Source organism: Drosophila melanogaster, chromosome X (genome assembly GCF_000001215.4).
Source record: "Drosophila melanogaster chromosome X".
NCBI classification, from domain to species: Eukaryota; Metazoa; Arthropoda; class Insecta; order Diptera; family Drosophilidae; genus Drosophila; species Drosophila melanogaster.
In genome coordinates this window covers 3,142,012-3,155,214 of record NC_004354.4, presented here as the reverse complement: position 1 = coordinate 3,155,214, position 13,203 = coordinate 3,142,012, and the positions used below count along the sequence as shown (strand labels likewise).

Here is a 13,203-nt window from a genome sequence, read left to right as displayed (position 1 = left end):
AATTTTTTGCTGCGCCGCCGCCGCCGCTTGCTGCTGCTTCTTCATCGGCTGCAATGAGAAAATTACACGCATTGCTGCTGTTGCAGTTGCAGTTGCAGTGGCAATACCAACAGCAACAGCAACAGCAACATCAGGCAGCACGGCAGCAACCAACATACCGAACAAGCAGCGGCAACAAGCAATGAATAATCATTAAGGCGGCTGCTGACCAACCTGAAAAGCGATGGAGGTAAGGAGAAGCTGCTGGGATGAGATGCTGCTGTTTGGTCCGGCCAGCAGGCGAGGAAAAACCGCTTTTCTTTTTCGAATCACTTCTTTTTTTTTTTGCCGATGCTGCTGCTGCTGCTGCTTCCCGTTACAAGTGTGTGAAAATGCTTTAGATTTAGCATTAATTTGTAGCAATCCCCTTTGGAGGCCCTGCCTAACCTCAAAGTCTGTCGATCGCAATCGAGGACAGCTTGCAAATTTTTAAGCGAGAATTTAGAGAGTGGCTGAAAAGCATACATAGCATACACTTGAAAAAATTACCTAAAAACACAAGCATATATACGACGTATACCAAAAGTTGAATGCTTTCAAATAATCTGAGCTTAACTTCTTTCCTTTGCAGTGACTGCAGTATTTAGCCGATATTAGCCCACTGATAAGACCTGGCTAAAATACAATCGATGATGCTTGGTTTGGAGAAGACGAAAAAGTAGCAGGGGGGGGGGGGAGAGGAGGAGGAGGAAGGCCCATTCAAATGAGGTGTCAGCTTTTTTGCTGCTGCCCAAGGAGGTGGGGGCAGTAAATGTTGGATGGAAAAATTAATGTAATATAAATTATACACAGGCCAAGCCGAGTTTTCAGTTCGAGCTCCAAGTGGTTGCTTGCTAACTTGTTTTTTAGAGAGGGGGAGAAAGAGAAGGCTAGCAGAAAACGTGACTCGCATTGGCAAATAAACCAAGGCAGCCACTGGGTGTGTTGTTGTTGTGTGTGTGTGTGTGTGTGTGTGTGTGTGCTGCTGGCTTTATCTCCTGTTCCCCAATCCAAACCCCCCATACCCCTTGCTCCGTTTCAAGCCTCCTTTGTAAAGTTGGCCAAAAAGGCAATGAGTCACCCCCGCCTTCTGTCACGTGAAGGAAGCGGCGAACTGCAATCAAATCGAATTTTAAATAAAACAAGAAACGGATTGTTAATATACCTTATTCGAATCTAAAAGTATTCTACAAAATTTTGCTGGCAATCTATCTACCAATTGTATCGAATCATTGTATCTGCATCTCTGCATCCGTATCTCCGTTGCCAACCAACTCAATTTGCGGTCAGCGTTCGGGACAGAAATTGTTCACAATCATAACTACGGCATGAAGTGAATATATGAAATATGCATAGATAATACATCTATCTATATATACATAGATATTTATATTCGCTTCTCACGATCGCTCGACTGAATGGGTAACCACAGCAGCTCGTATCGAATGGATTATGAATTTCTGGCCTAGATGAGGTAGGGGGGTGGGGGGGCGGCGTTGTTATTGGCCATAGGACTTATGGCTTGTAAGCAAATGATTTAATGTCATCGCCCGATGATCATTCATCTGTTATATGGCTATATATGGCTTCCACAGAGATCGAGCGACAACTCCTCTGCGACTCTGCGTTTATCTTTTGGCGAGTGTTTAATTTCCCTAGTGCAATTCACACGCCTCGTGCACTGCTATATCTTAAATATATAAACCCAAATTTGTTTCACTAGCATTTGGTCTGTGAATAAAAGCTAGTTTCCAAACTTGATTCATCGTTTTCAAATTCCGTTTGTGTGTACAGTACATACGCCAAAGAAAAAGTCACATTCACATTATATATACCTTTTCGTATATATGCACATTCAGCTTTCTGCTGATCTCAGCACATTATCACATTATCACAGGATCGCTGGAGTAAGTGGAGTGTGGAGTGTGGAGTGGGATTTGACGGACAACAAATAAACTGCTTATCAACGCACAAATAATCCCGAGACACTCTTCAAAGATTCCAAAGTCGTTTGCTGTATGATGTGCCATTTGTTTAATTTGCCGATAAGACTACATCAATTAGTTCAACTTGATCAATTTGAATGAATGGGTTTTGCTGTCAATTGGAATATTACATGAAAGACACACTTTGTAAATGTTTTCTTATCAAACTGGGTTTTTACTACCAAGCTTTGATCTCATTAAATCTATATATATATATATATTTTTTTTTTGCTTGGGATTCCCATGTTTATGGTTTTCCAACTCGAACAACTGTATCATTATACACATTATTTATTTATTTATTTTTAGAGTCTTTAAAGTGCGACTTGTGCTTGTGCCAATCTGATTTCTTCAAACGAAAACTCGCCAAAAATACGATATAATATGATGTGAATTTAACCATATGAAGGGAGGATCAGTAGCGAGAAGAGGGGCGAATATTAGGCTACCGAGAGCACACTTCTCACATTACATGCACTCGGCTTTTGCTGAGCCGTGTTTTTCACGTGAAAATATGTGTTCGGTTTTCCATGCGCAGGTGCAACACGCCCGAATACTCGGCCATGTAATTCCTCGATTCCCGATTCCCGTGGCCTTTATCTATTGCTTCCTTTCACCCAGGCAGCGCATTTGCTGTGCTATTTGCTTAGCTGTTCAAGAACAATGGTAACAAAAAAAAAAGGGAGGACAGAGTGGAAAACGAACTGAAATGAAGTGAAATGCGTGACCCTGGCGGCTCACCAACTCAAATTTTACACCCAACACATTTTCTTTCCGTTCTGTTTCCATTCCATATATCTAACTATCTATTCATCCATCCCATCCCATCCATTTCCAGCTGTTGTTTGTGGAGAGATTCGAGGTATGCCTCGGATCGGGTTTTTGTTTGATTTCCCATTGTCCGACGAGCAGGTAAAAATGCATTTTCTGACACTGGTCCGTCAAATGATTTCCACAGGTTCCAGTTTCCAGGTAACGAAATATACCTGACCAAATTCCATTGCACAACGTGGTGATATCTCTTTTGGAAATTTCATATACAGAACTCTGATTTTATTAAGCTTTTATTGGTTTAATAAAGCGGAATACATCTTATCGATATGGAACATAAAAAACGGTTTAATGATGGCTTGTCTCGCTTTGTAAACTTGTTTGTTTTATGCAAATGAAGTTCTATCTAAAAAAAAACAATTTAGTATTTTTAAATGTAACTATTTGATGGTAGCATAAGCCCATTAAGATTCACAGTTTCTGCTGTTCTACTGACCGAAGCTTTTCAAAAAGAAAGACTTTCCCCGAAAGAAAAACAGTATTTTTCCCATCCAAAATCGCAATGTGTTACCAAAAACGTAAACCTAACCAAATTTTGATATGTGATTGGTCGACTTGTGTGGATGAATGAGGTGTGTTGAAATGTTTTGTCGCCGGCAGTAGAAGAAAAAGCCAAAGGTATTTCCATATGTGCATAATTAAGAGATGCAAGCCTGGGAAAATCTTTCATTTGAGTTATGAGAAGACAAAGCTCAGATTTATGTAATGCATCATTCCACATTCGAATAATTAACATTATGCCTTCTACGCTTCTTCTCTTCGCCATCCATCCATCCATCCAACCATCATCATCAACTTGGTCTACCATCTTCAGCGTTTCGTGAGAATGCGCAACTTAATTGAGTTTCAATAAAACGTTTTAATTTGACCAAAGAGAGAGGCAGGCAACAAGACCTGGCCAAAGGAATTTTGTACGCCAACGCCTCGGCTGCAAAAACGAAAATTAAATAAAAATACGAGAAAAACCGAGCACAACATACTGCATATACATATACAAAAAAAAAAAAAAAAAAAGGGAGCAAAAGGGTCTACTACTCGCGAAGAATGTAAAATGCAAGCGGAATGCACAATAAATATTCGCTACGCTTTTCGGGCAGCCAAGATCTCATGGGATGGGCATCGAGCGCCTCGGTCTCCTCATCACGGGAACCCTTGTTTCTTTCGAGCTTGTGTAACACAGAAAAGCAATCAGAGCAGGTTGCAAACAAGTTTTTAGCCGAACATCCGAAGGATGTACACCTATACATATATGAAGAGATATATATATACATAACATACGTATATAAGAAAAATGGCTGCCCTGGCGCAAGTTAAATGTGTCATCGCAGCAGCACAGATGAAATGTTGGCTTTCCCATTGTCATTTCCAGCACACATAGAGCATAGAGCGCATAGAGCATCGAGCCCCATGGCCAATGTGCTTAATGATCAGTTAATTAAAGTAATTGCAGCCTGGAAATGCTTTTTCCCCTTTTCCCCTTTTTTTCACTTTTCGAGAAGAAAAGAAAAGAAATGAAAAGACAAGACATAAAACGAAAAGGAAAGAAAAGAAAGAGAACAAGAACAAGAAAGAGCAAAAGGTAGAAAGCAAAGAACATTTTCAAGTGCAAAGCGTGTGAGCCAAGAGTTCAAATAAAAAAGTAAATTATTCCCCTGCGGCGAACGTTTTTGGTGTGTGTGTGTGTTTGTGTGTGGGCATTTAGAAACACGCACACACACACACACATGCCATGTCTGGAAAACAAAAGACTTAGGCAACGAACTTTTCTCACTCGACGGTTAATTCACTTTCTGATGATTAAATACGTCTGGGCATAATGTTTAATTGCCATTCAATTCAAGTTGCCAGAAATTGTTAGATCTTTTAAATTGATGGAATTTTTTCCAATCTAGAGCTTTGTATTTCTGCAAAAAAGTTTACATATCTCGTGTTAATTTAGTCGCTCTTGAGTTCACTTCCTCATTAAATTTACTTCCACAATCAATTGAAGTTGATCTTGTTTGAGTTCTAAAACAGCACAGCAGTTTCAGTTGCCTGATCAGTTTGCCTTTTTTGATCGGCAAGATCTTGGCGTTCGTTGTTAACAGAGTTTTTCTAGCTTTTCGTCGACAGCCACCTCTTTTCCAGAGGAGACTACACATGTCAACCGATCCTGGCTGGCTCTTTCTTTAACTATCTTTGGGCAATTACATAAAAGCGCTTGGCTCTTAGCCCAAAACTGCGAGATGCCAGTTTAGTTTTTTTTTTTTGTCTTGTTTCGCTTATATATATATATATATATAAGACTCTTGGATCTCGGGATCCGTGGGTTATTTTACTTTGCTTATTCGCTTTTAGCTCTTTCTCTTAGTTGCCTTGCCTTGCCTTGGTTTTGGTTTTAGTTTTGGTTTTGGTTTTGCGATGATCATCAAAGGCACGATCAAGCCAATGGCCATGCCATGTGTATATGTGCTGGCCCCTCTTTCTGTAAGCCATTTTTTTGGTTTGTTTTTCTTTTTGATTTGGCGATAAGATCGCTTTGAACTTTTGTCTTGAGCTTGAGCTATTAGAGCTGTTTTTTTTTTTTCGGTCTTGTGGCCCAGGCCAACTGATCCTCGGATCGTTTACGGTTGATCCATGCTGATCCATTTACCACATTTTCTTGATTTGGAATCGCTCTCGTTGTTGGCTTTCCTCTCTGCGTTCGAAAAACCTTAGCTTATTTTATGTGGCTCTTTGCGATCGCTTGCTTTTCCGCCTGCCAGCTTGTTTGTTTAATTGACTTGATTGCCAACAGTTTGGTTTTAGTTTTGAGTTGAAACGATCCGACCACACGAAACACAACTATTTGTGCCTTTTGCTCATGTCAAATGTCATGTAGACGGGGGTCTCAATTTTGTCTCTGCCATCTCAGAACAATGAGTTTGATTTATATGGCCAAGGAGCCAGCCACAAATGCGGAGAAAAAATCATTTCTCGCTTGCGGTTTATGACATGTTAATGAGCAGCATCTCTTTTGGGTCGAGCCACGCCCCCTCAGCATCCCCCTTTTACGGCGGAAATTTCTTTTGATGTATGAAACTGTTTTTTGTTTTTTTTCTGTTTTTTTTTTTTTTTTGATGAGTCAGTTGAGCCGAACATTAAATAAAAGGCAACAATAATGGCAAATAAAAATGAGTAGACGCGCAAAACACGAGAGGAGTTTTTGGAGAAATTTGCCGATATTAACTTTTTTACATGCTAATGGATAACAAAAAAAAAGGCATAAAAGCCAACTTTCTGTTACTAACGTTTGCCATAGCTGCATACATCTATTCCGTTTCCGTTCTTCCCTTTGCTGACCAAACACAGATGCCAGATATAAAAAAAAAAAAAAAAAATATACAACCCAAATAAAATCCAGTTGATCGCTGGAAATAGTCGAAGCATGAGTCTTCGCCTCGAACTGGTTGGAATGCAATTCGATCTTAGCTTTTTGTGTGTTCTTGCAATGTATTTTTTTTTGTGTTTTTTTTTTTTTTAATTATGCCATGTAGGTTTCGGCCCGCTTCACAGACTCGTAAAAATCGTTGACGACAGTCTGTCAAAATATATGGATATAGCGATCGTTTCACCGACTTCAACTCTCCGAACGGACTCTCTATTTATAATAACTCAAACGGAGTTATGCGTTGCGTACGTGCCGTTTGTTTTGGCCGCATTTGATTTATTGCAGAGACAACAGAGAAATAGACAAAAAAAAAATTAAAAAAAAAAAAATGCTGAAATAAATAACAGACAGCACACGGAGGAAACAAAATACGAAAATCGACATACGAAATACGAAATACGAGATACGAGGCGAGTGAAAATCATGCGAACCGGGCTAAAGGCACGAACCAGAGACTCCCAGACTCTCGTTTAGGTTCAAACCGATTTGCCAGGAATGTCGCTCGACAACGAGCCCGTTTTGATACGATTCGCAGCAGAGAAGACTGCAGGCCGAAAAAAAAAACTGCAGACTGGAGACCGCAGACTGAAGGCTGCAAGACTGAAGATTGTGCGGGCGCTTTTGTCTGGCCGAACAACAACAACGTTCCTCCCTTTTGTCTAGACGAATTTCGAGTTAAATTAAGAAGAGAGTACACAGCAAGCACACCATCAAAATCCATTGTCCTTGAAAATGATCTCTTGTTTGACATATGCAAATGCCACAGAGACATAGAAATACATCAATTATGTTAACTTTATAGCCAATATCAGTTGAGCCATTAACTATTTTAACTATTTTAACATGAGAAGTTCATATGAGAAATGTTTGCATTCAATTTAAAATTAAAATTTAAACTTTACTTACGCGCAGTAGGTTTTGCCATTGAGTTGTGTAACGCATGTGCCGCCATTCTGGCAACCGACACTTGTGCAGGAAGCGGCCACCAACGCGGTATCTGAAAGGATAAAAAGTTGAAAAGTTTATCGTTAGTTATTACACACTACTAACATTCCCAATTGAGTTTATTTCTGTTTATCAATGCTTTATAAATGCCAAAAGCTAAACGCCATATCTGTAAGATCATGCTAACTTGTCGCCCATTTATGTCTACTTAACATGCCACATGGTTGCAAGAGGTAAAGAGACAGACATGCTACATACAACATTCTTGTTCTTTTCTGTTTTGCAGAAGATCGAAAGAGAGAGAGAGATCGCACATATATGTATATGTATGTTGTTGCTGCCTTTTAAGGGCAAACGGGCGGCATGTCAAAGTCACTGTCTTCATCATTATTATCATCATTGTTGCCAATCACAGACAAAAAGTTCACTGCACTTGAACTGCCAAGCGCTGCAGAAAAGTAGTTGGATAAGAAAAAGAAAACTGAAACGTTTGCAATCAAATCAAATTATTATTAAGCATATATTACACATATGTACATACACACTCGCACACACACACACACACACACACACACACAGAAGCAAAGAGCGAAGGAGCACACACAAAAATTATGCTTATTCCATTGAAAAATATCTGGCACACAAAATTAAACAAACGAAGCCGCAAACAAGCGGCAATCCCCGCAAATTTCACTTCACCTCTTCAGGTTCAGTATATAAATTAGTTATGAACAGATTGGCTCAGAATGCTATGTACTTTTCAATTGTGCAAAAATAATATTTTCCTAATTTCATCTCAATGTAATCATATTTTGTATGAGCGACTTTCGATTTTTTTTTTCTTTTTTGGTTTAAAGCTGCACTCATAACGCTTTTCAACACCTTCGCTGCTAATATCTTGCGCCCAACTGTGCTCTATATATGTTTGCTAATTGGGCGTGTGGCGATTTCCTGCAAAGCTGCAAAGAGGTCTGAATACAAAAAAAAAAAAAAAAAAAAAAACTCAGCTGAAAACAGTTCTTCCAGGGCGATTTGGTTCATTTCGAGGCGACGACAATAAGTTTTGATTGCCAACGTCAGGCGGAGATAAATAAATCGCTTTGTCTGCCGAAAAGGGGCGTGGCATAAGGGCGGCTGTGGGGGCGACAGTATATACATATGTATGGGGTCTATATGAACGCCGATACACACACACACACACATACAATATGAATGAGTGACCACTGTACACCACTGTCTTGCAAATCAAATGCAAAAAGGCTTAAGCCAAAGCGCCAAATTGAGTGCACAAATTGAGCATTTCCAAGAATAAATGTGCGCCGACCAATATAGTTTCAAATCAAAGGAACTATATTTACTTTATTGGTATAAAGGCCAAATATTTGTTGATCGACCAAATGAATAATGAATTTTGTAAGCACACTGTGTACGCTCACCGTACGCGTCTCCTTTAAACATTGATGATCGATGGCTTGTGGACAAGACGTGGCATAAATCGCAAAGATATATATAAATATAAGTGTATATATATATAGATGCCTGATTAACTGGCTAATGACAATGCATAAATAAAGCGGCGAGGAAGCAAAAAAAAAAAAGAGATAACTTCAAATTGAGTCACAACCAGTGTGTGCACAAATGTTGCAGAAATTTATGCAAAAGGAAAAATATTGCAGCATGCTCAGATGTTGCTCTGCATTTGATTTGATTGTCTTCGCTGAATGTGTGTGCGCGTTTGTTTGTAAACTAATTGACCTCAATTAGTGTAAAAAAAAAGAAAGAAAAAAAACACCAAAAACAAATGCAAAAATAGACAAATGCCACAAATCCAACAGATATATAATATAGTGCAAATCTGCAAACATTCGATATCTTTCCAACTTTTGATAAACAAAATCGTATTGAAACTAAAATATATTAGCGCACTAACTGTTAGCCGACAAATGTGTGACAAAAGTGGCCAAGTGGAATGGGTAAATGGGTCTGAAATTGAATTTATACACATTCCAGGTAAAGATCACTTAGCTTTAGTGGGGTTTTTTTTTTTTTTTCGTTCGTGAGGTGTGGCCTGGGCTTATGGCTCTGTTTAATTAATTTGCCGGCAGGCGAGAAGGCGCGATAGACAGAGAGGGCAAAACACATATGTTTGGGCAGCACTCAACGCTTCATCGACAGAGCGTGAAAAGATTTTCAGTTTTTCAGTTGGTTTTTTTTTTTTTTTTTTGGCTTTTTGTAGATGGGTTTTTATTGCGTGTGATTTACCACCGCACATGTAAAATCAACGTGGAATCGCTTTTGGCCGGCATTTATGCGCCGCTTAGGCAGATGCTTCTTTACCGACAAATGAGCTGTTAATTGCTTGAGTTGGCTCAAATCGAGTTAAGACCTAATTAAACTTGCTCAACGATATGTGTAATAGAGATTGTCGGTTTTTAGTTCGCATAGTTAGTTTGGCGGCCAAGTGCGGGGATCTCTCAAAGTCACGACAAAGTTCGTTCACAATCAACGATGAAAGCAGGCGTGACTGTGACTTGCAAATATCTGTGATATTGATCGATGAAAATGACACGAAAACAGAAAGAAAATGTTGCACGTTATTTTTCGTTTTTAATATTTAACTAAGTTGTTACTAAAAATATCCCTTACCAACTGAGAAATATTGTCAAGCAACTATTTGCGCCATGAAGCGATCAATGAACCACTTGTAATTACCCCAAAAAAAAAAACCATTTACATACATCAAACAAACATGAACGACAAAAAAAAAAGGAAGCCAAGACAATAATGAAATATCTCTGCTATTTTTTTTTTCTTTTTTTCTTTACAAATGCTGCTTATCGAATTTAAATTTTTCGCATTACCACATACGAAAAGAAAAAACTACAATGAAAAAGTGGCAAACGCTATCAGCATAATAAGCAACAACAGCTGCGACAACTAAAACAAAAAGCAACCACACCAAACTAAAACAAGAAAAGCACCAACAAACACAAAAAAAAAAAAAAAAACAGCCAAACCACGGCCAAAAATTTCTCACGCTTTTCTCTAAGCACAATATATATATATAAAAAAAAAAAAACATAAAAAAACGAAAACATATCAACAAGAATGTCAGCAAGTTGGTATATCTAATAAAACGGCAAAACAAAATAAAAGCCTAAATTAAGCATAGATTTTCTCTGCACTTCGGAAAAGCGCAAAAATGCCACGTGCAACCCAAAAGGATAAGCAATCCTATTCTATCTACTTGCAACTGAAGTGGGAAACTATAGGACCAGATGCTTTTTTTTGGCCTTATCGCGGCCATATAACACCATTACGCTGGGCCCACTTTCTTATCGAAATTCAGTTTGTTCTCAGGCTGCCTTCATGTTTATTCATGATTTTTTATTCGGCGACAATTTCGCCACAATTCGTAATTGGATTTGAATAAAGCCCGGATGCAACAAGTCATCAGACACATAAATTTATGTGTAGGTGATTAAAAAAAAAAAGTAGTTGTGATCTTAGCTTAACTATGCTAAACGATCTCGGTTTATTGTGCTGTACAAACAATACAACTTGAAATGGAAATACATAATTATATTCATCGAATCGCCAAGCTACTGTTCTTTTTGGCCCACCTAAACGTTTCTTTGAAAGGAATCTTTTGTTATTTGCCGAAATAAATTTACTTTAATTGCTTATTGATCGTTTAACCCCCGCAACATGTATTTGGCTACCAATTCGGCACTCTCAAGTATTTCCATCTACGATTGATCTCAGGCTTACACTCGTTCATTTATGCACATTTTTTTTTTTTTTTGTATTCGAAGTGTATTATGGCGAGCGAGAAGATGATAAAAGAAATTTTCATACACAATTTGCGTCGCAAAAACTGCAACTGTGATAAGCTGCCAAAGAAAACGAAGCGATCATCGAGCGATCATTATTTTTTTATATGGGAACTGTCCGTTCGGCGAATGATCACAAATTGCTGCGGGGGCCAGCAATAAATAAGAAACAATACTTTTGCCTACATAAATGTGTAATGGCAAATAGAAAATTGGTCAAAAGCAATACAGTGGCGGGAAAATTAAGAGCAACTCGAATATCATTAAAAAGTTCGATCGTTTGTTATTAAAAGGTGAAGGTAAACTCTTCTTTAGTTGCAAGTTGTATACTTTTTTGTGTTATATTTAAGTGCAAGCTATCGAGAGGAGGAGTTCATTGACCCATAATCCTAGTTTTTTTTTGTTGCTAAATTGAAAAGCATACATATTATTGTGGACTTGGCTGTAAGTGTAGTGGCAAGTTGCCGAGCGTCTTGGAAAATGAACGGCCTGCAGAGGCGTTGTAACAACAGCAGCAGGCAACAAAATGCGGAAAGATTGTAAAGTGTTAATGAAAAAAGTAGCCGAGATCGTTGGTGAATCGAGTAGCAAAAGGGGCGCGAGCGGCTGGAAAAAGGGGGAGTGGCACTCAGGGGCGTTGGGGCGTGGAGCGGCGGGGCAAGTCGTAAAACGAATAAACGAGTGTGGGAACCGAACGTCAACGAAACACACAACGTCGCGCTCTTTCTTTTCGTCTTTTTGGGTTATGTGGCATGGAATTTTGCCTTGGCTCGCTCCCCTCTCTCACTCTCTCTCTTTCCAACCCACTCTACCCGTCTTTGTCACTCCATCTGCCTCCATCTCTTTCGGCCCTCTATCTCTATCTCTGCTAACCCCTTTTGTTTGTTTGGTCCGAAGCGTCTGAAGCTTCTGATAGATTAATAGGCCACTGTCGTCGGCGATAGCAAAAAAAAAAAGGGAAAAAACGAGAAAAAATCGGACAAAAATATAGAAAATACAACTCCAATGCCCGCCCCTCCCCGCCACAGCTGCCACAGCCTAAGCCATTCATTCGTATAATTTTGGGGCAACATGGGGGAGGAAGTATGTGGTTTTTGCGGTCTACGATATTGCTATTGCAACATATGTTGGAATTAGATTTCGGATTAGACGATCGTTGAAAAAGGGGCGAATAACCGAAGGGGAAGTGCCTGTGAATGTGGTTTATGGGCACCCTGATTGATGTCTTCACTTGTAAATATTATAATATATAATTTGTTAATAGAAAGAAACAGGAAACTTATTACAGCGCTAGCTGTTCAATTCAAACGGATTGTTTAGCAGGATTGTTTATAATATAACCTAATAGAATATATTATGAACTTCATTGTTAACATTGAAATTGTCTTTGATAATGAAACTAAGTGTGGTAAGTAGAAAAAAAACCCATTTACAAGACGCAAAACTTTTCACAGTTGAGCGCTGTTTCCACTTGATGATCATCACTCCGTTTTCCCCCGCCGGTTTTCCACGACGACTCGCACTTTATTTTCCCACACGAGAAGCTCGGATGATTAGCATAATGCTTAGCCAAATGAAAGATAATATTATGGGAATAATTGACCTACCCGACGATGTAATTGAGTGCATGATAAGAGGGGGGGTTGGAAAACGTTTTGGCAGGGAGGATGAGTGATAAACAGCCCTCCGGAAAGGAAGGACACACAGCTGCAGTTGTAAGTAATCTATATGCATGTACATAAGTATATGGTTTTTTTTTTCTTGTATTTTTGGTAATTGAAGTGCACTTGAAAACATATGCGACACTTTGACAAAATCCGCCCTCGCCGGGGCAAAAACATATAAAATGCGTGCAGAGAGGGAGAGAGCAGAGAGAAGAGAAGAGGGAGAGAGTGAGAGAGCAAGAGCTGGAGTTCAAGAGGTCGAGGCTGAAGGAAATGCGCGCCAAACTGAAAAAAGGCCGCGCAGGCGCACAAACAAAAAGGGTTGTTGCTCGGAAATCCATAAAAATAATGGCATATGAGTGATATTGTATGGAGTCTCCTCTCTCTCTTTTACTCCTCTTGTCTATATGTACTTTAAATAAACTGAAGCATTTAACACTTCCGGCAGACAACAAAGCAGCGTGTGAATGTTTAGTTAAAGTTCCGAAAACGACAAAACTGAAATGGATGAAAGAAAG

The 13,203-nt window shown here is 39.2% G+C and overlaps 1 protein-coding gene across 2 annotated transcripts in view; it reads right to left on the bottom strand.

The window, feature by feature from the left end:
- The window catches only part of N (Notch), a 37,352-nt gene that overhangs the window by 17,007 nt on the left and 7,142 nt on the right, over positions 1 to 13,203 (bottom strand). For both annotated transcript variants that reach the window (NM_057511.4, NM_001258581.2), the window contains exon 2: positions 7,150 to 7,240. In NM_057511.4, the coding sequence (NP_476859.2) occupies positions 7,150 to 7,240 (91 nt within the window). The remainder of the gene's footprint in view (positions 1 to 7,149; positions 7,241 to 13,203) is intronic.